The sequence below is a fragment of the Scyliorhinus canicula genome, chromosome 1 (genome assembly GCF_902713615.1).
Source record: "Scyliorhinus canicula chromosome 1, sScyCan1.1, whole genome shotgun sequence".
Taxonomy (NCBI): domain Eukaryota; kingdom Metazoa; phylum Chordata; class Chondrichthyes; order Carcharhiniformes; family Scyliorhinidae; genus Scyliorhinus; species Scyliorhinus canicula.
Window position 1 is genome coordinate 304,765,373 of NC_052146.1, and position 24,703 is coordinate 304,790,075.

The 24,703-nt window shown below is 46.5% G+C and overlaps 1 protein-coding gene and 1 long non-coding RNA gene across 5 annotated transcripts in view; one reads left to right on the top strand and one right to left on the bottom strand.

The window, feature by feature from the left end:
- LOC119976369 (collagen alpha-1(XII) chain-like) overlaps positions 1-24,703 on the bottom strand; it is a 370,037-nt gene that overhangs the window by 42,027 nt on the left and 303,307 nt on the right. For all 4 annotated transcript variants that reach the window (XM_038816870.1, XM_038816860.1, XM_038816879.1 and 1 more), the window contains 3 exons: positions 11,777-11,830; positions 7,875-7,928; positions 2,207-2,278 (listed from right to left, as the gene is read on the bottom strand). In XM_038816870.1, coding sequence (XP_038672798.1) covers positions 2,207-2,278; positions 7,875-7,928; positions 11,777-11,830 — 180 coding nt within the window. The remainder of the gene's footprint in view (positions 1-2,206; positions 2,279-7,874; positions 7,929-11,776; positions 11,831-24,703) is intronic.
- The window catches only part of LOC119976389, a 128,520-nt gene that overhangs the window by 7,357 nt on the left and 96,460 nt on the right, over positions 1-24,703 (top strand). The gene's annotated exons all lie outside the window — the stretch shown is intronic.

A 24,703-nucleotide genomic window follows, 5' to 3' on the forward strand; every position in this document is an offset into this window, starting at 1 on the left:
AAGTATAGTCACATTGCCTGCTGAAAGATATCTGTCGTTCATACCCAACTTGTGGCTGGCATGTCCAGCGACATCAATAGCTATCTATGGCCTAAAACTTGGCTGTATCTCCACTCAGCATGCTGGAAGAAAATAGAACACTACTTTCACAATCACTTTGTGCAATAGCATCTCCACCATCACTTTCCACAGACTCGGTTCCAACTTAGCTGCCCTTTATTTTAATTCTTGTTACTTCTTAGTCCCCTTCATTCTTGACAAAGCTCAATAATGTAATTTTCTTGAGACTCTGAAGTATTTCAGGACTTTTGTCACCCTATTTAACTTAATTCATCCCCTAAAATTTTTTTTGCCCATAATTTTCCATTCATAGTTTGCACCACCAGTGTGCGACCTACCCTCATTAAAGTTTGCACTGAAGTTATGCTCATGAGTTGGCTTCAGGAAATTTGGTGAAAATAATACACTTCCATTTGTGTCTCCGAACAAAACAGTCAATTGGGTCTAAACTGTATAGATCTAGAAGAAAGACTTTCAGAGTAAACTGAAGACAAAAGGCAATTGGCTTCATCAATACTTATAAGATCAGGATCTGTTAAAAACAAGACGAGTCTCATGGCAATGTTATTTTAAATTATACTGAGGTCGCATCTGAGTTTAATTTATCAGCAAGTCAGAAAATAAAAATCACCTCAAATCAATTTGAATACACATCGTGAAATAGTCAACAGTGAGAATCACTTTTTTTCTTTTTTTAAATAAATTTAATGTGCCTTTTTCTTTTTTTTCTAATTAAGGGGCAATTTAGTGTGGGCAATCCATCTACCCTGCACATCTTTGGGTTGTGGGGATGAGACCCATGCAGACACGGGGAAAATGCGCAAACTCTGCACGGACATTGACCCGGGGCCGGAATCAAACCCAGGTCCTCGATGCCGTGAGGAAGCAGTGCTAACCACTGTGCCGCTGTGCCGCCCAACAGTGAGAATCATAAAGACTTTGAAATTACCATGTTCAGTATCAGCGTTTGAATGTTTAATGAATTGATCTGAAGTTCCCCATGTGGGGAATTTAAAAAAAAGTTAGCACCTCTTAAAATAACAGGCAGAGGAAATTCAAATCATCAAAGCATCATCACAGAATCCCTACAATGGAGAAGGAGGCCATTCAGCCTATCAGGTCTGCACCGGTCTCTAGAATGAGGTCTGTACCCATTTATACTCCCCCGCCGATCCCCACAACCCAGAAGCAAATCTTCACATCCTTCGACACTAAGGGGAAATATATCATGCAAAGCCCACCTAACCTGCACATCCTTGGACTGTGGGAGGAAACCGGAGCACCCAGGAGAAACCCACGCAGATACGGGGAGAATGTACAAACTCCAGGGTCGGAATTGAAACTGGGTCCCTGGCGCTGTGAGGCAGCAGTGCTAACCACTGTGCCACCGTGGCATCCCAGATGCTTTGAACATTTTGGTACACTAATATTACACACTGATTTCAAGTCCAAAGTTGTTTTCAAATACCATTAACTCATTCCTTTGCACGTGGATGTCCTGAATTAATAGCCAGTGGTTACAAATGGAAAGAATAAATATCAACCTTTCGTTTCTGTATAATTGCGCAACAATTGGGGATAACTGCATCAAGGCCAGCTGTCCTGTGAAATTAACCTGTTAGATTGCGAATTGCAATAAAGTGTTGAAGGTGTGTGCAATGAATGTAATTATGCAGAGATTCAGTCCACTGCCATTAATGGGAATCAAGTTGGTATGCTGATTCTTCCACATATCTCTGTTGAAAAAATAGGATTCAGTGTGATATTTGTGAGTTGATACGCAAGTCCAGAGCTGGACCAAGGACATGAGCAAAACTATGCAACTAAGGAAAGCAAGATAATGTTAAGATAAGATTTGACTAGATTTTGCAAGTGCAGCACAAACAGCTCCATATTCCAGCAGAAGGTATGTTTAAGCTATCCACACACCAATCCTTATTCCCTGATCAACACGACACAGCTTAGCTTTGACAAATGCTTGCTCTCTTATCTCAATGGTTTGAACCTTGTGCAGTTACAAAGGGAAGATATAACTTTGAAGATAAAAGATTCCACAGGCATCAATCAATGGCAGCACTGATGTAGCACATCCAACCCTAATTTCACTTTGAACCAAGATACTGAATTAGTTAAATTGATCACTTACCAGTGACCCAATGTCACCTTTTTGTCCTTGACTCCCACGTTGACCCGGAGGGCCAGAGACACCTGTCGTACCCTAAAAAGTAAAAGGAACAGGTGAGAAGTCTATCATACTTATCGAGAAAAGGCAGACAGTTAAAAAACTGTCCAAATTAATTTCACCAGTGTGACCATCTGATAAGTCAGAAATGGTCAATATTGAGATTACTCTGAGGAAGGGGAATGTGGAACTTCAGATCAAAACTCATTTGAAGTCGTTACTCTGAGGAAGGGGAATGTGGAACTTCAGATCAAAATTCATTTGAAGTGGTGTTTCTTGACAGCATGAATGGGCAAACGAGATCTGACTCTTTACTTGCCTTTGAAGTGTAAGTGTTTTGTATTGGGTTAAGAAAAACACCCTTTGGGTTCACTGTAAAACAGCCATTGCTGAACTAATTTTACTTGCACCTCCCCAACAGAGGGGGCAATATAATGAAATGTTTGGCAATAACAGTATACAACAGTAAGCAACATTTAAAAAGAATCTTGAGGATAAGGTTTAGTCTTAAACTTGCTCTCATAGAAACAAAGAAACATAGAAAATGGAAGCAGGAGGAGGAAACTGAGCCCTTCAAGCCTGCTCTGCTGTTCATTATGATCATTGCAGATCATCAAGTTCAATACCCTGATACCATCTTCGCCCCATATCCCTTGAGCCCCAAGATCTATATCTAATTCCTTCTTAAAATTACACAATGTTTGGGCCTCAACTATTTCTGTGGTAGCGAATTCCACAGATTCACCACTCTGGGTGAAAAATATTTGTCCTCACCTTCTTCCTAAATGGTTTAACCCTTATCCTCAAACTATGACCCCCTAGTTCTGGACTCCCCACCATCGGGAATATTCTTTCTGAATCTACCCTGTACAATTCAGTTAGAATTTTGTAAGTTTCGATGAGATCCCCTCTCACTCTTCTCAACTCCAACGAATATAATCCTAACCGATTTAGCCTCTCCTCATATAACAGTTCCGCCATCCCAGGAATCAGCCTGGTAAACCTTCGCTGCACTCCCTCCAGAGCAAGAACATCCTTCCTCAGATAAGGACACCAAAACTGCACACAATACTCCAGGTATGGCGTCACTAATGCCCGGTATAATTGCAGTTAAACATCTCTATTCCTGTACTTACATCCTCTCGCTATGAAGGCCATAAGACATAAAATTAGGCCACTCAGCCCATTGAGTTTGCTCCGCCATTCAATCATGGCTGATATTTTTCTCATCCTCATTCTCCTGCCTTCTCCCCATGATCCACTTATTGATCAAAACTCTATCTGACTTAAAGACACTTAGTGACTTGGTCTCCACAGCCTTCTGCAGCAAAGAGTTCCACAGATTCACCACCCTCTGGCTGGAGAAATTCCTCCTCATCTCTGTTTTAAAGGATTGGCCCTTTCGTCTGAGATTGTGTCCTCTGCTTCTAGTTTTTCCTACAAGTGGAAACATCCTCTCCACATCCACTCTATCCAGGCCACGCAGTATCCTGTAATTTTCAATAAGATCTCCCCTCATCCTTCTAAACTCTAGTGAGTACAGACCCAGAGTCCTCAACCGTTCCTCATACAACAACCTCTTCATTCCAGGGATCATTCATGTGAACCTCCTCTGGACCCTTTCCAAGCATATCCTTCCTTTGGTACGGGGCCCAAAACTGCTCACAATACTCCAAATGGGGTCTGACCAGAGCCTTATATAGCCTCAGACATACATCCCCGGTCTTGTATTCAAGCCCTCTTGACATGAATGGTAACATTGCATTTGCCTTCCGAACTGCCGACTGAACCTGCACGTTAACCTTAAGAGAATCGTGAACAAGGACTCCCAAGTCCCTTTGTGCTTCTGATTTCCTAAGCATTTCCTCATTTAGAAAATAGTTTGTGGTTGATATAAATGATTTAGACATGAATGTAGGAAGGTTGATCAGTAAGTTTGCGGATGATGCAAAAATTGGTGGTGTGAGTTTGGAATTCGCCGCCTGAAAGAGTGACCGTCATAGCATTTAAGAAGTATTTAAATGTGCGTTTGCAATCCCAGGACATACAAGGGTATGTGCCAACTGCTGATAAATGAGACCCAGCTGGATCTCGTTAAAGCTACACATAAAAGCTTGGCCAAGCAGGGCCCGGAGATGCTGGTTGCCCCAACAAGGACTGGACTGGGAGAGAGTTGCCGCCAAGGGCAGAGTATTGTACATGTTCAATAAATCCTTGTTCCACTACTGCTGGCTTCCTTAAGTAACTCAAGTATTGCCACATAGCATGATGGAAGGTGTACTCAGTGATCAGTTGGAGGAATTTTTCCCAAAAATGGTGACGTGTCAGGTTCAGTCATGAAACTGACGTGTTTTTCCCCAGAGAAACAGGTAGGTTTCCCAACTAGGCTTCCCACACTTTGCCATTTTTTGTGAAGGCATGGGCGCTCCAATCTCAAAATGAAATTTTGACCTTTCTCACCCCCCTCCCCCCCCACCACAGGCATCAGGATGCATCCCCCCCCCCCGGCCGGACCAATGATCACCAGCATCAACCCCCCCCCCCCCATCCCTAAGGATCACTAGAGAGCAGAGAAAAATCCATTGCAAAGAGACTGAGTTCAGCCAGACCCCAGGTATGAAGTCCAGGAACCTCTTGAGAGTGATGAGGTGTAAAATTCAATGTAAACAATCTCTATGGGTCCAAGCAACTGGCTAAACCGCAGAGGCTCTAAAAGTTAATGGGGTGTGAAATGAAATGAAAATCACTTATTGTCACAAGTAGGCTTCAAATGAAGTTACTGTGAAAAGCCCCTAGTCGCCACATTCCGGCGCCTGTTTGGGGAGGCTGTTACGGGAATCGAACCGTGCTGCTGGACTGCTTGGTCTGCTCTGCTCTGCTTCCAAAGCCAGTGATTTAGCCCTGTGCTAAACAGCCCCTCCTTTATAATGGAATATAAACAAAGAGAAACAAATGGATAAAAGCAGGCAGATTGCAACAGTGAAACTACAGAGCTTATTGAAACTTCAAGGGGAGTGAAATGCTTCTCCAGGAGTCAGGCTGCAGAATGGCTCTGTCCTGTGAGAGGATTTTAGGACAGACAGGCGGCAGCTGTTCTTTGCCCTATTATGGGGTATTCAACATGAACAAAAGTAGGTTTCAAGACTCCACAGACCAAAAGCACCCCCCATTACAGGGGAGACTCCTGACCTGGCCCCTTCCAGCCCAGCCCGAGCTCCCCAATCAACATCTCCCTTAAAGGACCTTCCCATGGCATCTAGCCAGCAACTGCTGTGCCCTTGTGCTCCCTGGAGGTAAGTGGAGAGGGGTACTCCCCTCTTTCTTACATCTCAAGTCCACCTTGCCTGGTCCACGTTTGTAAGGACCAGTAGTGATTGGTTGATATCCCACTAGCCCTTTCTGGGCAAGATCCAGTTTGTGACAGTGGAAAGGGCCTGGGAAGATGGCAAACTATTTTGCACCCCCGGCATGAATCTCATTTTGGCCTCACATCGAATTTTTCTGACGTAGCAGGATCTGCGCCGGGTGAAACGCAGCTGGAAAATCACACCCCTTTGTTTCCACAAGATCTGCGTGCTGATCACCTCTACCAATATTAGAACATAGAACAGATAGTGCAGAAGGAGGCCATTCGGCCCATTGAGTCTGCACCGACCCACTTAAGCCCTCACTTCCACCCTATCCCCGTCACCCAACAACTCCATCTAACCTTTTTTGGTCACTAAGGGCAATTTATCATGCCCAATCCACCTAAACTGCACGTCTTTGGACTGTGAGAGGAAACCGGAGCACCCAGAGGAAACCCACGCAGACACGGGGACAACATGCAGATTCCGCACAGACAGTGACCCAGCAGGGAATAGAACCTGGGACCCTGGCGCTGTGAAGCCACAATGCTAATCACTTCTGCTGTCATGCTGCCCATTATCATGTTTATATGCATCTGTGTCAGGTAGATTGATGAGGATGATTTCAAGAAGGCTTTTTCCTCATGTTGGTTCTCTCTCTAACTGTAAAAGCCTAGTCTGACAGTCTTCAAGACTATTGGTTCCTCCATTGCAAACATGCAATTTTTGTCCCCATGTGTTAGCATGTTGCTTTACCGGGAGCTGGCAGCAACACCAATTCGAGTTCCTGCCCCTTCACAGTAACAATGAATAATACCTTGGAATGTCAACACGTCAATAGATTCCTGACATTCCTATGGTTCAAGTTAACATTAAATTTAATTATAATTTCACTAATATCCCTTCTCTCTCTCCTTGTTCCGTGAATGGGCTAGTCCAACAATGGTGTGATGGATTAAATCTGAGTCAGGCTTCTTGAATTATCTGTTTAACTTATGACATTATTCAGTGGACCAAAGCTAGTATAAGGAGAGGCAATGCAGAATATAGGAAGTTTCCAAATATCTCAACACTGGAGCCATTCACACAAATTTTCATGCAATTTTTTCATCTGTCTTCATTTGTTTACTCAATTCCCTCCAAGAAAAAACAATTGTGTTGAAATAATTCTGTAAACTTTATCTAGTATTCATCCTCAATTTCTCCCCTTCTCGATTCAATGACCAGTGGGAGAACCTTTCATCCTTAAACGTATCACAGGTTTGAACACTTCCTGAAACTTTGCCCAGTCTAGTGAATAAAGCCTCTGGGATAAGTCTTTCATTATAATTATAATCTATTCTCTCAAATCAAAATCTAAGGAGAGCTGGATAGATGTTTTACATTTGCTTTGCCCAGGTATGGATGGGGTGGAGCAGACACAAACTTGGCAGGATCATTTGTTACTTTGCAACATGAAATGTTTTGCTACAGCGAATGATTGATGCAGTGTTACAACCCGCAAGGGTCTTACGGGGTGGGAATGATTAACTAACCCGTGGGCCTTGCAGAATACAAGCTCCCCGATAACAGGGCGGGGCACCTCTAATATTGTCTGGCTATGTATAAATAGAGTTGGCCTGTAAGGCACCAACTTGTGAAAATCCAGTAGGGATCTGTAGATAATAGCAGTTGTAAAATGAAGCAAGTTTTCATTTGTACAAATTCTGTGTGGATTCTTCGTGGCCTTATAAAACACACAATTACAGCTTTCAGAACACAGATGGTTTTGCGCCGTTGGCTGGATAGTTGGTTCATGACACGGAGCTGGCTTTAATTCCCGTCCCAGCAGAGGTTATTCATGAAGGCTCCAACTTCTCAAGCTTTCCCCTCAGATGAGATGTGGTAACCCTCAGGTTAAATTACCCGCAGTCAGCTCTCAAAGGGCAGATCAGCACATGGTCCTCTGGGACTGTGGCAACTGCAGAAGCTGACATAGAGCCACAGGACAATGTGATTAATTTTGAATTGTTCTTGTTGGCACAGATACAAAGGGCTGAATAGCTTCCCACTGTAAACGTTTTATAGATTAAATAAGTAAGGGTTGGTAAAAATTCATTTTTCAGACTTAATGGAATGAACAGTCTTTTATTATTCCATAATTTCTGTCCTTTGTGCTGAGTTTCAATAATGAGCCTTTGCATTAAAGTTTTAAAGTAATGATGTTAGGGTGCAGAATATTCACAATTCACAACATTATTTAAAGACATTCGATGGCAGTACTTATTTCTGAAGGTATGACTTACAATTGATCCTCGTGGTCCTAGAGGTCCAGGAGGTCCTTGAATACCTGGAAAGCCCTGTAATATGAAAGAGATCAAATAAGTGACTGTATCTTTGAAAATTTAGCATATAATCCCCTTAAAATATTACCTCAATAATTCAGTTGTTTAGTGGCACATTCTTGACATGGGTCAGCTGGAATTGGCATGGGCAGAAAATCAGCTGCTAATTTATGTTAGGGCCTTGTTAAGTGTGGCTCTGAATCGGCTCCAGGGATAACCCATCACATCAGAGGGATGGGATGGACCAGGCTAAGACTAAGACTCATTCTCAAATGGAGAGTTTTCTCAGCCCCAGCCTCTTCCAATGCCAAGTGCCTGGATATGCCTGGTGACCAATTGGCTGAATAGTGTAAAGTGCTCCCTGGTTTAGCTTAATAATTACACACAAGTTTCAAATACATCTGAAGCTACAATGGTCTCATTAAGCACACAAGATAACTGTGGTCAAAATAGACACACTCCACTCTAAACACAAGTTAGTGTCTGTGGATTTCTCCTCAGAATCCTCCCAGATGATTATCACATGAGAGTTTCCAAACTCCTCTCCCAAAAACATGTATTAAAATCTTCTCTTGTGATTTTGCTTTCCCTTAGCGGCTTGCATTCCAAACTCCAGGTCAAGGTTTTCCACATGAAACTTCAACATTATACTTCACTTTTAACAGCAAATCTAGTTCAGGACTTCACACCAACCCCTTTAGGATTTCTTTGTCTTGACTGCTATGCAAACTGTTCAACATTGCTTTAACTCTCGGACATTGATTTACATTTGAAGGCTGCTGTCCCACTTTAAATTTGGTTATTGCAAGTGTCTCGTTAACTCAGAACACTTTGTTTACTCTTTATTGAATTCTTCAAAACAATACCTTGGTCTCTGTTCTCTTAACTTTAGTCCTTTCCTTCTCTTCATATAGGTGAGCATTGTGTTGGTTCTTGTGCTGATCTGGTCCAGTGATTTTGGGGGGGCTTCTATGCTTGTGCCAGGGAGGAGAGAATGGGGCCTCCCTCCCAGGACACCTAATTGTTGGGTGCCTTGATGATGGTTCTTCTTCACAGGTGGGTGCTCCCCCTTTGGCCAAGATTGGAATAATCATCCTATATGGGGGTTATCCTGGATGGGGTTGGAAAGGTACAGACTCGACGGAGGTGCAGGCTTCTGGAGTGAGCTGGAGGCTTTGCGACTTTAGTTCCTTGTATGTTGGTTGGTGCTGGGCTAGGCCAGGTGGTATGACTATTATCCTTTTGATTTGATTTGATTTGTTGTCACATGTACCGTGAAGTACAGTATTAGCGGCCGAGGAACGTACACAGTATGCACATAATAGGCACAAGAATAATCAACAGAGAACATTGGCAAGTGATATATCGACAAAACAGTGATTGGTTAAAGTGCGGAACAAGGGGCCAAACAAAGCAAATACATGAGCAAGAGCAGCATAGGGCGTTGTGTATAGTGTTCTTACAGGGAACAGATCAGTCCGAGGGGGAGTCATTGAGGAGTCTTGTGTAGCTGTGGGGAAGAAGCTGTTCCTCTGTCTGGATGTGCGAGTCTTCAGACTTCTGTACCTTCTGCCTGATGAAAGGGTCTGGAAGAAGGCAACGCCTGGGTAGGAGGGGTCTCTGACAATGTTGTCTGCCTTCCTGAGGCAGCGAGAGGTGTATGCAGAATCAATGTGAGGGTGTGAGCCTCATTGGGCTGAGTTCACCACAGTCTGCAGTTTTTTGCGATCTTGGACCGAGCAGTTGCCATACCAGGCTGTGATGCAGCCGGATAGGATGCTCTCTATTGCACGTCTGTAGAAATTTGTGAGAGTCGATGCAGACATGCCAAACTTCTTTAGCTTCCGTAGGAAGTAGAGAATTTGCTGGGTTTTCTTGACTGTTGCATCAACGTGAGTAGACCAGAACAGACTGTTGGTGATGGTGACCCATAGGAACTTAAAGCTATCGACCATCTCCACTTCGGAGCCATTGATGCAGACAGGAGTGTGTGTCGTGCTGCGCTTCCTGAAATCGATGATCAGTTCCTCGGTCTTTCCAACATTTAGAGAGAGGTTGTTGTCGGTGCACCATGCAACCAAGTGATTTATCTCCCTCCTGTAGTCTGATTCATCGTTATTTGAGATGCGGCCCACCACAGTCATCATCCGCAAATTTATAGATTGAGTTGGAATTAAATCTTGCCACACAGTCATGTGTGTATAGGGAGTATAGTAGAGGACTGAGCACACATCATTGTGGGGCTCCGGTGTTGAGGACTATTGTGGAGGAGGTGCTGTTGCCTATCCTGACAGATTGCGGTCTGTTGGTGAGGAAGGCAAGGATCCAGCTGCACAGGGAGGGGTCAAGTCCAAGATTGCGGAGTTTGGTAATTAGTCTTGTTGAGATAATGGTGTTGAAGGCAGAGCTGTAGTCTATGAACAGCAGTCTTACATAGGTGTCCTTGATGCCCCTTAGGGCTCAGGATGTCGCTCTCTGATGGTGCTGCGAGGCTGGGTTTTGTTTCTTTGTCTCCTTGATACACAGGGGCCTGGGAGGGGTCAACGTCTGTGCCTTGATGGATACATTGTTACTCCCCCTTGGATGGGTGGGTCACCGTATTGTTGATTGAGTGGCCTGTTCTCCTATTCACTGGTAAGTGTTGTCATCTGGTGAGATAGGTCTGGTAGGTTTCCTTTTTGGACTTCTTTTCCCTCTTTCCTAACTTGGGAGGCCCTGACGGCTTGACTTTAGTCTGAACATAGTGTCATTTATGCCAGTCCTCTCTATCTCTCCTCATTAGTGTATGGGATCATTTTGGTTCTGATCTGAGCCTTTTTTGGGGGGTTTAGTTCCAATGTGCGGTATGTATGTAACTTCCCTCAGATCTGGGATTTCTGTGTATTGTTTTGTTTTTTCTTTGCAGGGGTGGGTATGATGAATCCGCTCTTGGCTTCTACAAGGGTACAGATGGTCTTGGATCCAGAAATAGAAGGTTATGTTGGGTCATTAGTGCCATTGGCACTGCTGGAGTTGAGGCGGATGTACTTTGGTGCGCACCCGATCATGACGCGGAAAAATAGTTCTGACTAATGATTGTATTAAGCCCGTTGTGATGTCATTCTCCTGTTCTATTCTGTGCTCATATCGGTTAAGCTGCTTATTTTGTTTTTCCCTCCTTTGTTTAAGTTATGTCGGGTAAGTGGGTGGGTGGAGGGACATGACGATGACATGAATGAAGCATGACAGGGTTTGAGTGAAACGGGCTGGAAGGCCTTTGTAATTTTATTTTAACTGGGACCAAGTACACAGCTTGTCTCCACGCCCCTGTGGCTGCCCCGCTTGAATGGAAAATTTTCCACATTTGTGCTTCCAACCTGGCTAATGAAAGTTCATGCCTTTGTCCCAGGTGGGTAACACAGAGAAACCCCTTGTTTGTAATTAGTTGCCATCATCTACCTTTCTGAGAGGGAACTCACTGGGAGGCAATCAGGATTAGGACCCTGGTTAGATCTCACCCTTTGCTGTCCAGAGCCGTGCCTGCCCCACTCAGCTGTGATCAACTGAAGGCATCATCCATGAATAGGGATTTGAAACCCTCCTGATCCGTATTGCACAGTTCCATGCCAGACAGTGTCTCTTATCTTGTGAGAAATCCATAATTTGTTCTTGGAATATCTGGAACCTGCCTTTCTACTGCAGAATCAGCAAAAAGAAATCTTTAAATTTTGACAATCACTAGATGTCTCAAGTGCTTTATAGCCAATGAGGTACTTTTATTGAATGTAGTCATGGTTGTCATGTCAGACATAAGTTAGGATAGAAAGCTTCTAGTGAACCAACCTGTAAACTCTGCTTTATTGAATGACTGAAATGGTACTTACCCTTGCTCCCTGTGGTCCTGATGTACCTGCTGGACCCATCCGACCAGTTGATCCCTGTTAAGAAACAAAGCTTTCATCAGACATTGATGTTAAAATTCATCATAATATGTTTACTTTCTAATGGCACAGCTGACTTTAATCATTAATCTGTAGAAACACAAAACAACAGATGAGTGCTTAAATTCTGGGTATGTTGCTAAGATCTACATTTTAAATTGCTGTTCGAAGAAACTCTTTTTTAAAAATATTTTTTATTCTCCTCCTTTTTCATATTTTCTTCCAAATTTACAACCACCAAAAATAAAAATAAACAGTAACAAATATGTCAATCCCCATATGAATAACAACAATCCCATCCTCCCACCGAACCCCAAACATTGGCCCACATGTTCACACAAACAAATGACAAAAAGGAATTAGGGATCACCCATAGTCGCCATTAATACACACAGTCCCCCTCCCACCCACACGCCCTAACTAATGTTCGATGCTTTGCAGTTCTTGAAAGTGCATAATGAATAATGCCCATGAATTGTAGAATCCCTCCATCCTTCCCCTCAGTTCAAACTTAACCTTCTCAACAGTCAAGAATTCGAACAGGTTCCCCCACCATGCCAGGGCACAGGGTGGAGAATTGCTCTCCAACCCATCAGGATCCACCTTCGGGCGATCAACGAGGCGAAGGCTACATCTGCCTCTGCACCCGTTTCCAACCCTGGCTGTTCCGACACCCCAAATATGGCCTCCCGGGGGCACGGCTCCATTTTCACGTGCATCACTTTAGAAATTACCCTAAAACCTTCCTTCCAGTAATCCTCTAGCTTTGGACAGGACCAAAACATATGAACTTGATTCGCGCCCCCTCCTCCCCCCCCCAGCCCCGCAACGTTCACACACATATTCTACTCCTTCAAAGAATCGGCTCATTCTCGCCCACGTGAGGTGTGCTCTGTATACCACCTTCAGCTGTATCAGCCCCAACATCACGCACAAGATGGAGGCATTCACTCTACTGAGCACCTCACACCAGAACCCCTCCTCCATATCCTCTCCCAACACTTCCTCCCACTTGCTTTGATCCCTACCAGAGGTGCCTTCTCCACTTCCGAAATACCTCCGTAAACCGCTGACACTACCTCCTTCTCCAGTCCCCCTGTCATCAGCACCTCCTCCAGCAATGTGGAGGCAGGCTCTACCAGGAAGTTCTGTATCTCCTTTCTGGCAAAATCTCAAACCTGCATGCAACTGAACATTTCCCCCTGCTCCAGCCCATACTTCGCTTCCAGCTCCTTCTATCCTACAAACCGACCCCTAAGAAACAAATCTTTTGTTGTCTTAATCCACTTCTCCTCCCATTTCCGAAATTTTCCATCCCACCTCCCTGGCTCAAATCTGTGGTCCCCCTGAATTGGCATTTCCCTTGACCCTGCCCCCAACCCGAAGTGTTGGCGAAACTACCTTCAAATTCTCAATGAAGCTATTATTACCGGACTCCCACAGTATTTCCCCGGGGCTATCGGGAGAGACGCTGTTGCTAGTGCTTTCAATCCCGATTCCCTGCACAAACTCCCCTCTATTCTGACCCATTGGGAATCAATACCTCTGACCCAGCTCCGCACCTTCTCCACATTCGCTGCCTAGCTGCCTCGTAGTAATACATCAGGTTCAGAAGACCCAAACCTGCCTTCCCCTCTGTAGAGGCACCTTTCTAACTCTGGCCACCTTCCCTCCCCATATGAACAAAGTAATTCTTCCCTCAATCTCTCTGAAAAAAGCCTTTGGCAGGAAAATCGGCAGGCATTGAAAAATAAACAGAAATCTCGGCAACACGTTCATTTTAACCGCCTGAACCCGACCCGCCAGTGACAGAGAGAGACTATCCCACCTTGCCAGATCAGCTTTCACTCTCCCCATCAAACTGGAAATGTTGTACCTGCGGAACACCCCCCCCCCCCCCCCCCCCCCACTCCCAGGCAACCTGCATCCCCAGATACAAAAAGTGAGTCCCTGCCCTACGGAATGGCAGCCCCCCATCCCTGCCCCCACCCCCAGCCGAGACACCACAAAATACTCACTCTTGTCTAGATTTAATTTGTACCCCGAGAAAGACCCAAACACTCGAAGCAGCTCCAAATTTCCCCCATCGACACACTTGGTTCTGACACGCATAACAGCAAGTCATCGGCACGTAAGGACACACTATGCTCAACCCCCCCCCCCCACCCCCGCCGCACTATTCCTTTCCATACCCCCGAACTTCTCAATGCGATGGCCAATGGCTCAATAACGAGTGCAAACAGCAGGGGAGACATAGGACATCCCTGCCTAGTCCCACGGTGGAGAGAAAAGTATCTTGAGCTGATGTTATTTGTGCGGACAATCATCCTCGGCTCCTTATAGAGTAGCTTTACTCAGTTCACAAATCTTGATCCAATCCCAAACCGCTCTGGAACTGCAATCAAGTACCCCCATTTTACCCAGTCAAACACCTTGTCAGCGTCCAATGCCACAACCACTTCTGTTTCATTCCCCTCTGCCGGTGCCGTGATGACGTTCAATACCCTTCTAAGGCTTGAAAAGAGCTGGCTCTACCTTAGAGTCATAGAGTCATAGAGAAATACAGCACAGAACAGGCCCTTCGGCCCACGATGTTGTGCCGAACTTTTGTCCTAGGTTAATCATAGAATTTTGGACACTAAGGGCAATTCTTCATGGCCAATCCACCCAACCTGCACATCTTTGGACTGTTGGAGGAAACCGGAGTACCCAGAGGAAACCCACGCACACACGGGGAGGATGTGCAGAATCCACACAGACAGTGACCCAAGTCGAAATCGAACTTGGGACCCTGGAGCTGTGAAGCAATTGTGCTATCCACAATGCTACCGTGCTGCCCTTAAGAAGAAGTTAATCTACACTCCATTATTGTACCCTAATCCATGTACCTATCCAATAGCCGCTTGAAGGTCCCTAATGTTTCCGACTCAACTACTTCCACAGGCAGTGCATTCCATTCCCCCACTACTCTCTGGGTAAAGAACCTACCTCTGACATCCCCTCTATATCTTCCACCATTTATCTTAAATTTATGTCCCCTTGTAATGGTGTGTTCCACCCGGTGAAAAAGTCTCTGACTGTCTACTCTATTCCCCTGATCATCTTATAAACCTCTATCAAGTCGCCCCTCATCCTTCTCCGTTCTAATGAGAAAAGGCCTAGCACCCTCAACCTTTCCTCGTATGACCTACTCTCCATTCCATGCAACATCCTGGTAAATCTGTTTTGCACCTTTTCCAAAGCTTCCACATCCTTCCTAAAATGAGGCGACCAGAACTGCACACAGTCCTCCAAATGTGGCCTGACCAAGGTTTTGTACAGCTGCATCATCACCTCACGGCTCTTAAATTCAATCCCTCTGCTAATGAACGCTAGCACACCATAGGCCTTCTTCACAGCTCTATCCACTTGAGTGGCAACTTTCAAAGATCTATGAACATAGACCCCAAGATCTCTCTGCTCCTCCACATTGCCAAGAACCCTACCAATAACCCTGTATTCCGCATTGATATTTGTCCTTCCAAAATGGACAGCCTCACACTTTTCAGGGTTAAACTCCATCTACCACTCCTCAGCCCAGCTCTGCATCCTATCTATGTCTCTTTGAAGCCGACAACAGCCCTCCTCACTATCCACAACTCCACCAATCTTCGTATCGTCTGCAGATTTACTGACCCACCCTTCGACTCCCTCATCCAAGTCGTTAATGAAAATCACAAACAGCAGAGGACCCAGAACTGATCCCTGTGGTACGCAACTGATAACTGGGCTCCAGGCTGAATATTTGCCATCCACCACCACTCTCTGGCTTCTATCGGTTAGCCAGTTTGTTATCCAACTGGCCAAATTTCCCACTATCCCATGCCTCCTTACTTTCTGCACAAGCCTACAATGGGGAATCTTATCAAATGCCTCACTAAAATCCATGTACACTACATCCACTGCTTTACCTTCATCCACATGCTTGGTCACCTCCTCAAAGAAGTCAATAAGACTTTTAAGGCAAGACCTACCCCTCACAAATCCGTGCTGACTATCCCTAATCAAGCAGTATCTTTCCAGATGCTCAGAAATCCTATCCCTCAGTACCCTTTCCATTATTTTGCCTACCAACGAAGTAAGACTAACTGGCCTGTAATTCCCAGTGTTATCCCTATTCCCTTTTTTGAACAGGGGCACGAGATTCGCCACTCTCCAATCCTCTGGTACCACCCCTGTTGACAGCGAGGATGAAAGGATCATTGCCAACGGCTCTGAAATTTCATTTCTTGCTTCCCATAGAATCCTTGGATATATCCCGTCAGGCCCGGGGGACTTGTCTATCCTCAAGTTTTTCAAAACGCGCAACACATCTTCCTTCCTGACAAGTATCTCCTCGAGCTTATCAGTCTGTTTCACACTGTCCTCTCCAACAATATGGCCCCTCTCGTTTGTAAATACTGAAGAAAAATACTTGTTCAAGACCTTTCCTATCTCTTCAGACTCAGTACACAATCTCCCGCTACTGTCCTTGATCGGACCTACCCTCGCTCTAGTCATTCTCATATTTCTCACATATGTGTAAAAGGCCTTGGGGTTTTCTTTGATCCTACCTGCCAAAGATTTTTCATGCCCTCTCTTAACTCTCCTAATCCCTTTCTTCAGTTCCCTCCTGGCTATCTTGTATCCCTCCAGCGCCCTGTCTGAACCTTGTTTCTTCAGCCTTACATAAGTCTTCTTCTTAACAAGACATTCAACCTCTTGTCAACCATGGTTCCCTCACTCAACCATCTCTTCCCTGCCTGACAGGGACATACATATCAAAGACACGCAGTACCTGTTCCTTGAACAAGTTCCACATTTCACTTGTGTCCTTCCCTGACAGCCTCTGTTCCCAACTTCTGCATTTCAGTTCTTGTCTGACAGCATTGTATTTACCCTTCCCCCAATTGTAAACCTTGCCCTGTTGCACGCACCTATCCCTCTCCATAACTAAAGTGAAAGTCACAGAATTGTGGTCACTACCTCCAAAATGCTCCCCCACTAACAAATCTATCACCTGCCCTGGTTCATTACCAAGTACTAATTCCAATGGCCTCCCCTCTGGTCGGACAATCTACATACTGTGTTTGAAAAGCTTCCTGGACACACTGCACAAACACTACCCCATCCAAAATATTTGATCTGAAGAGTTTCCACTCAATTTTTGGGAAGTTGAAGTCACCCATGACTACTACCCTGTGACTTCTGCACCTTTCCAAAATCTGTTTCCCAATCTGTTCCTCCACATCTCTCCTGCTATTGGGGGGCCTATAGAAAACTCCCAACAAGGTGACTGCTCCTTTCCTATTTCTGACTTCAACCCATATTACCTTAGTAGGCAGATCCCCCTCGAACTGCCTTTCTGCAGCTGTTATACTATCTCCAATTAACAATGCCACCCCCCCCCCCCCCCCCCCACATCTTTTACCATCCTCCCTAATCTTGTTGAAACATCTAAAACCAGGGACCTCCAACAACCATTTCTGCCCCTCTTCTATCCAAGTTTCCGTGATGGCCACCACATCGTAGTCCCAAGTACCGATCCATGCCTTAAGTTCACCCACCTTATTCCTGATGCTTCTTGCATTAAAGTATACACACTTCAACCCATCTCCTTGCCTGCAAGTACTCTCCTTTGTCAGTGTTACCTTCCCCACTGCATCACTACGTGCTTTGGCGTCCTGAATATCGGCCTCCTTAGTTGCTGGACTACAAATCCGGTTCCCATTCCCCTGCCAAATTAGTTTAAACCCTCCCGAAGAGTACTAGAAAACCTCCCCCCCAGGATATTGGTGCCCCTCTGGTTCAGATGCAACCCGTCCTGCTTGTACAGGTCCCACCTTCCCCAGAATGCGCTCCAATTATCCAAATACCTGAAGCCCTCCCTCCTACACCATTCCTGCAGCCACGTGTTCAACTGCACTCTCTCCCTATTCCTAGCCTCGCTATCACGTGGCACCGGCAACAAACAGAGATGACAACTCTGTCTGTCCTGGCCTTTAACTTCCAGCCTAACTCCCTAAACTTGTTTATTACCTCCACACCCTTTTTCCTACCTACGTCGTTGGTACCAATGTGCACCACGACTTCTGGCTGCTCACCCTCCCCCTTCAGGATTCTGAAGACACGATCCGAGACATCCCTGGCCCTGGCACCCGGGAGGCAACATACCTTTCGGGAGTCTTGCTCGCGACCACAGAATCTCCTATCTATTCCCCTAACCATTGAATCTCCTATTACTATTGCTTTTCTATGCTCCCCCCTTCCCTTCTGAGCCCCAGAGCCAGACTCAGTGCCAGAGACCTGGCCGCTGGGGCCTTCCCCCGGTACCTTCCCCGACTGCATCCTCCCAATCGCATCCTTTATCTCCTGCTCCACTATCACTCCTTCGAATGTAGCCCTGTCCCCCTCCCCTAACCTCGGGTACTCCAGTCCATCTAGAAATTCCTGCATCTCACGGTCTCCCCCAGGTGGCTCTGACCTGTACAACCTCTCATAGAATTCCTCAAAAATCTTGTCAATCAGATCCGGAGCCACCAACCAACTTCCCTGCCCTATCCCTCACCTGAACAATTTTCCTTACTGCTGCCTCCCTCCGGAGCTGACCTGCTAACATGGCCTTATCTCCATGTTCGGAAACTGCACCCCTTGCTCATCTCAGTTGGCACACCGCCTTCCTGGTAGATAGTCGGTCAAAGCTCATCTGTAGTTCCTTCCTCTTTTCCAGCTTCGCTGGGTCCCCATCTTCTGCATAGCTCCTATTTACGTCCAACATCTCATCTATTACCCTCTGCCACTCCAACCTCTCCTCTTTGTCCACTCTGGCCTTAAATAAAATCACCTCACCCCTCACCACCACCTTCAGCGTCTCCCAGACAACTGCCTTCGAAACCTCACCCGTACAGTTGAAACCTACATATTCCTCAATTACCTTTTCAATTTTGTCACAGAACCCTTGGTCCCCCAAAAGTCCCAAATATAATTTCCATCCTGGCCTCTGCGCTACCCCCTTCTCCAGCACCATATCCACCCAATGCAGAGCATGAGCTGACACTGCAATTGCCGAGTATTCCGACCCCTTAACCCCAGCCAGAAAAGCCTTCCCCATCACGAAAAAGTTGATCCGCGAATATACCTTATGGACTGCTGAGAAAAATGAGTACTCCCGTTCCTCGGGTGCAGAAACCTCCAAGGGTCCATCCCTCCCATTTCCACCATTAGCCCAGCCATCGCTTTTGACCCTGCCCCCCCTGATGGGACCAGCGACCATGACCTGCCAACCTTGGCTCCTGCACCAAGTTCCAGTCCCCCCCCCACTATCAGTTCATGTGTGTCCAAGCCGGGGACGGCCCCAAACATCTTCTTTGCAAATCCCACATTGTCCCAATTGGGACCGTATACACTTATCAGTGCCACTAACCTCCCCTCCAGCACCCCTGTCACAATCGCTTATCTACCCCCTGATCTGCTACAACCTTCTCCATCTGGAAGCGTACTCTTTTGCTGACCATTACCGCTACCCCTCGAGCCCTTCCGTCAAATCCAGAGTGAAACACCTGACTAACCCTGGCGAATGCTGTTCCTCTGTTCAAGAAAAGGAATAGGAATGAGCCTGGTAATTAAAGGCCAGTTAGTCTTACTTCGGTGGTCGGTAAGTTAATGGAAAAGGTCCTGAAGGATAGGATTTATGACCATTTGGAAAGATGCAGCTTAATCCAGGATAGTCAACACGGATTTGTGAAGGGTAAGTCTTGCCTCACAAATTTGATTGAATTCTTTGACGAGGTAACTAATTGTGTAGATGAAGGTAGAGCAGTTGATGTCACATACATGGATTTTAGTAAGGCGTTTGATAAGGTTCCACATGGTCGCCTTATGAAGATAGTAAGGAGGTGTGGGATAGAGGGAAATTTGGCCAATTGGATAAGTAACTGGCTATAACATAGAAGACAGAGGGTGGTGGTGGATGAAAAATTTTCAGACTGGAGACCAGTTACCAGCGGTGTACCACAGGGATCAGTGCTGGGTCCTCTGCTATTTGTGATTGTTATCAATGACTTGGAGGAGGGAGCTGAAGGGTGGGGCAGTAAATTTGCTGATGGCACCAAGATTTGTGGAGTAGTGGATGAGGTGTAGGGCTGTTGTAGGCTGCAAAGAGACATTGATAGGATGCAGAGCTCGGCTGAAAAATGGCAGATGGCGTTTAACCCTGATAAGTGCGAGGTGATTCATTTTGGTCGGAAAAATTTGAATGCGGATTATAGGGTCAACGCAGGGTTCTGAGGAATGTGGAGGAACATAGAGATCTTGGGCTTCATGTCCCGTACCAGCCTCCCCGAACAGGCGCCAGAATGTGGCGACTAGGGACTTTTCACAGTAACTTCATTTAAAGCCTACTTGTGACAATAAGCGATTTTCATTTCATTTCATTTCACAGATCTCTGAAGGTTGCCACTCAGGTGGATAGAGCCATGAAGAAGGCCTATAGTGTATTCATGTTTATTAACAGGGGGCTTGAGTTTAAGAGCCGTGGGGTTATGCTGCAACTGTACAGGACCCTGGTGAGACCACATTTGGAGTATTGTGTGCAGTTCTGGTCACTTCACTATAGGAAGGATGTGGAAGCGTTAGAAAGGGTGCAAAGGAGATCTACCAGGATGCTGCCTGGTTTGCAGGATAGGTCTTATGAGGAAAGGTTGAGGGAGCTAGGGCTTTTCTCTTTCGAGTGGAGGAGGATGAGGGGCGACTTAATGGAGGTTTATAAAATGATGAGGGGGATAGATACAGTGGACGTTCAGAGATTATTTCCTCGGGTGGATGTAGCTGTTACAAGGGGGCATAACTATAAGGTTCAGGGTGGGAGATATAGGAGGGATGTCGAGGTAGGTTCTTTACTCAGAGAGTGGTTAGATGTAGAATGGACTGCCTGCTGTGATAGTGGAGTTGGACACTTTGGGAACTTTCAAGCGGTTATTGGATAGGCACATGGAGCACACCAGAATGACAGGGAGTGGGGTAGCTTGATCTTGGTTTCGGACAATGCTTGGCACAACATTGAGTGCCGAAGGGCCTGTTCTGTGCTGTACTGTTCCATGTTCTGTGTTCTTAACCTGGCCCTTTTTAAGTCTCACCTGGTCCTTCACCCTCAAGTGAGTCACCTACAGCATTGCTACATCGGCTTTCAAACTTCTAAGATGCGCAAGCACCCTTGACTTCTTGAATGGACCTCCTAACCCCCACACACTCCACGTGACTATCCTAACTGGGGTCTCTCACCCCTCCACCCTTCTTATCCACCATCATTACACCACCGGGCCCTGCCCCATGAGCCTGACCCACCCCTATCCATTATTAACATCAAACCCCTTCCCCCCCTCCCAAACCACCTCCCCCCTACATTTCCTCTCAAAAAAAATCACCCAGCATCAATGCCTTCCCCCCCTCACTCGCCTCGTAGGCCCATCGAAACCTGCTAACCAGGTTCCAATGTCCGCAGCCCTCCTCTCACCTCACCTCCGTTCACTAGCTGACTTCAGTTAGCTAGTGCGGGTGGCTCCCCCCGCCAAGGTATACCGTCCCCTCCCACCCAGTCCCAGAGAAAGAAAAAACAAAAACAACAATCCAACCTATATAATTCACTAAAATAAGATATAATGGTCGCAACACAGAATGCCAATCAACCCAACCAATAACTTGAACTCCGTAACAATGTGAAGAGAAGTAAATTACAATACACGTCAGTAAAAAGAAAGTTATAGCATTTATCCATTTTCCAGCTCCCCAATACAGTCCACAGTCTCTCTTCCAGCTCTGCTCCTCACATCTGTCCCAAGCCTTCTGCCCTCACGAATGCCTCAGCTGCCTCCGCTCTCTCGAAATAAAAGTCTTTGGCATCATACGTCACCCTCAGCTTCGCCGGGTATAACATACCAAATCGTAACCCTTTTTTGTACAGTGCCGCCTTCACTTGCCCGAACGCCGCTCGACTTTTTGCCAACTCCACCATCAAGTCCTGGTAGATTCGAACTCCAGCACCATCCCACTGCTCCTCGCGCTTCTGCGTCGCCCAGCTTAACACCTTCTCCTTCATGCAGTATTTATGGAAGCAGATAATTACTGCTCTTGGCAGCTCATTCACTTTGGGCTTCGGCTTTAATGACCGATGTGCTCGGTCTAGCTCTTACTGGGAGAGGTTTCACCCTCTCTCATCAACTCTGCCAACTTCTTAGTGAAGTACTCTGTTGGCCTTGGGCCCTCTGTCCCTTTGGGCAAGCCCATAATTCTCAGATTGTGTCACCTCGAGCAGTTCTCCAAGTTCTCGAGCTTTGCTCGGAGTCCTCTGTTAACCTCCACCACCCTCTGCAGCTCGTCCCCCATCGAGGTAAACTGGTCGCTGTAATACGACACGGCCTCCTCCACTTCCTTCATCATCTCGCCTTGCTCTCTCACCTCAGCCGATGTCTTTACCACAGCTACCCTCACCAGGGTGATTGCCTCCTCCACCAATGACTTCAATGCGACCGCCATCTCCTTTCTCAAAGCCTCCATGTGCCTCGCAAACAGCGTTTCCAGTTCCACCGCCATCAATTCAGTCATCTTCTCCACCGTAAGTAGTACGGCCCTACCATGCGGTCCGACATCCGCTATCTTGTCAGCACTTTTGCTGGTCCTCTCATTCAATGTCGAGCCCGCATTTCCTCCCTTCCTCGACGCTGCTTTTCACATCCTTTAACGACTTATTCTTTTTCCTTTCTTGTTCACCCTTCTTTCCTTCTTCAAAACTTTTTTTTATTTTATAGAAAATAAAAACTCTTCCTTCAAAAAAAATAAAAAATAAACTTTCACCAAGTTTCTTCAAAACTTCTTTCTCTTCTTTTTTGTATTCCTCCAGAATTTCCCTGGGACCGGACTTCAGTCTTCTTAGCACATTCTAGGCGGGAGCCACCAGATCTGGGACATCTCACCTGCATCGCTCCCTTGCTTCGGGCTTGCCGCCTCGACCTCCGTTTGGCTCCGCCCCTGCTGCTCCGGCCTACGCATGGGCTGGGCCCGACGCTTCAGCATTAGCCGCCCGACACCCGCGCGGGGTTCTTCGGCGGTTTTCAAACCGGCCCCGTTTGATGCCCGGGAACTCCCCAAAGGCTGACAATAATCGGGGGAGGGGGAGGGAGAACGAAGAATCGGGGAAACCCCCGAAAGCACTGCAAATAGTGGCCACTGGCGGGAGCTCCTCTTGATGCGGCCGACCCGCTCGCAAACAATCTCTTAAACCACTTTTCTCAAAATAAACTGTCCGACGCATGGCACCCAAGCATTTCTCTGCATTGCTCCACTTGTGACCTTCACGGATGTGAAATACAGAGATGAGAAATTTCTTCACCCAGAGTGGGCGGTCTGTGGAATTTGTTACCACAGGAATTGTTGAAGCCAAAACATTGTGAGTGGAATTCGGCGTCAGCGGACGCCAAAATTAGGAAAGGAGTTTGGGCGGAGAATCAGTCATGAGGCCAAAATCGTGGCCGGCGCCGGACAGCCACCAGAATGCCATGACAACGGCGTCAATGCATTCTACTCCGCACATACAGTGTCGGCTAACCACTATGCTACCGACGGCACGGAAGCATAGTGGTTAGCACAATTGCTTCACAGCTCCAGGGTCCCAGGTTCGATTCCCGGCTTGGGTCACTGTCTGTGCGGAGTCTGTACATTCTCCCCGTGTCTGCGTGGGTTTCCTCCAGGTGCTCCGGTTTCCTCCCACAGTCCAAAGATGGGCAGGTTAGGTGGATTGGCCATGCTAAAATTGTCCTTAGTGTCCAAAATTGCCCTTAGTGTTGGGTGGGGTTACTGGATTATGGGGATAGGGTAGAGGTGTGGACCTTGGGTCGGGTGCTCTTTCCAAGAGCCGGTGCAAACTTGATGGGCCAAATGGCCTCCTTCTGCACTATAAATTCTATGATTCATACATAATTGGCGGGCCTGACCTGGTATTCTCAGGGGCCTCCACAATGCTCCGCCTCTGCCGAGAAGAATTATTGACAGCAAGTTTCGCTTATGGTTTCAAAAACTGGGAAACAGGCATTGTGGTGCTGAGGAGGATAGCAGGGTAGGGAAAGTGTCCAACATCGCCATAATGTGCTGACAATTGTGCCACTGGTCAGAGGGCTGGGGGTGTAGCAGGGGGCAGCCAGGAGGTGGGTCATGGGGTCAGGGTGGAGAGGCACAGAACACTATTGCTGCAGCCTGCAAGGCAGCCATGCGGTTGCGCACGCCGCTGAGTGTCTACTGTGACCTTATTGACATGGGTTGTATGGGTGTTCCCCAGGCCAGCCCCCTATGTATACTTTTGGCCCCAGCATGCCCATCAACGGGATGGTTTTACTCCGGCACAACCAGTGCCATATTGTTTTCTGGAATGAGTGTATGTGGGGGGAGTGGAGTGCTAATATGGAGCTGCAGCTTGTCAGCCTCTTGAGTGTCATTCCCGCCCCCGGCAAATCCAACACCATTTTTCATTGGAATCAATCATGCTCGGTGTGGTGCCGGTGCAAGCCCATTAATGATTGATTAATTGCTCCAGAAACAGTGCCAATTTTACTGCTGTAGATGTCCACTGATTCTGTTGTGGTGTCAACACGTCTCTGAAACGGAGAATCACACCCACTCTGTTTTCAAGAAGTAGTTAGATATAGCATGGAAGATGATGGGGACCAAGGGATGTGGGGGAAAACGGGATTAAGCTATTGAGTGGATGATCAGCCATGATCATAATGAATAGCGGAGCAGGGTCGAAGGGCCAAATGGCCTCCTCCTGCTCCTATTTTCTATGTTTCTGTGTTTGAATGGTTAGCT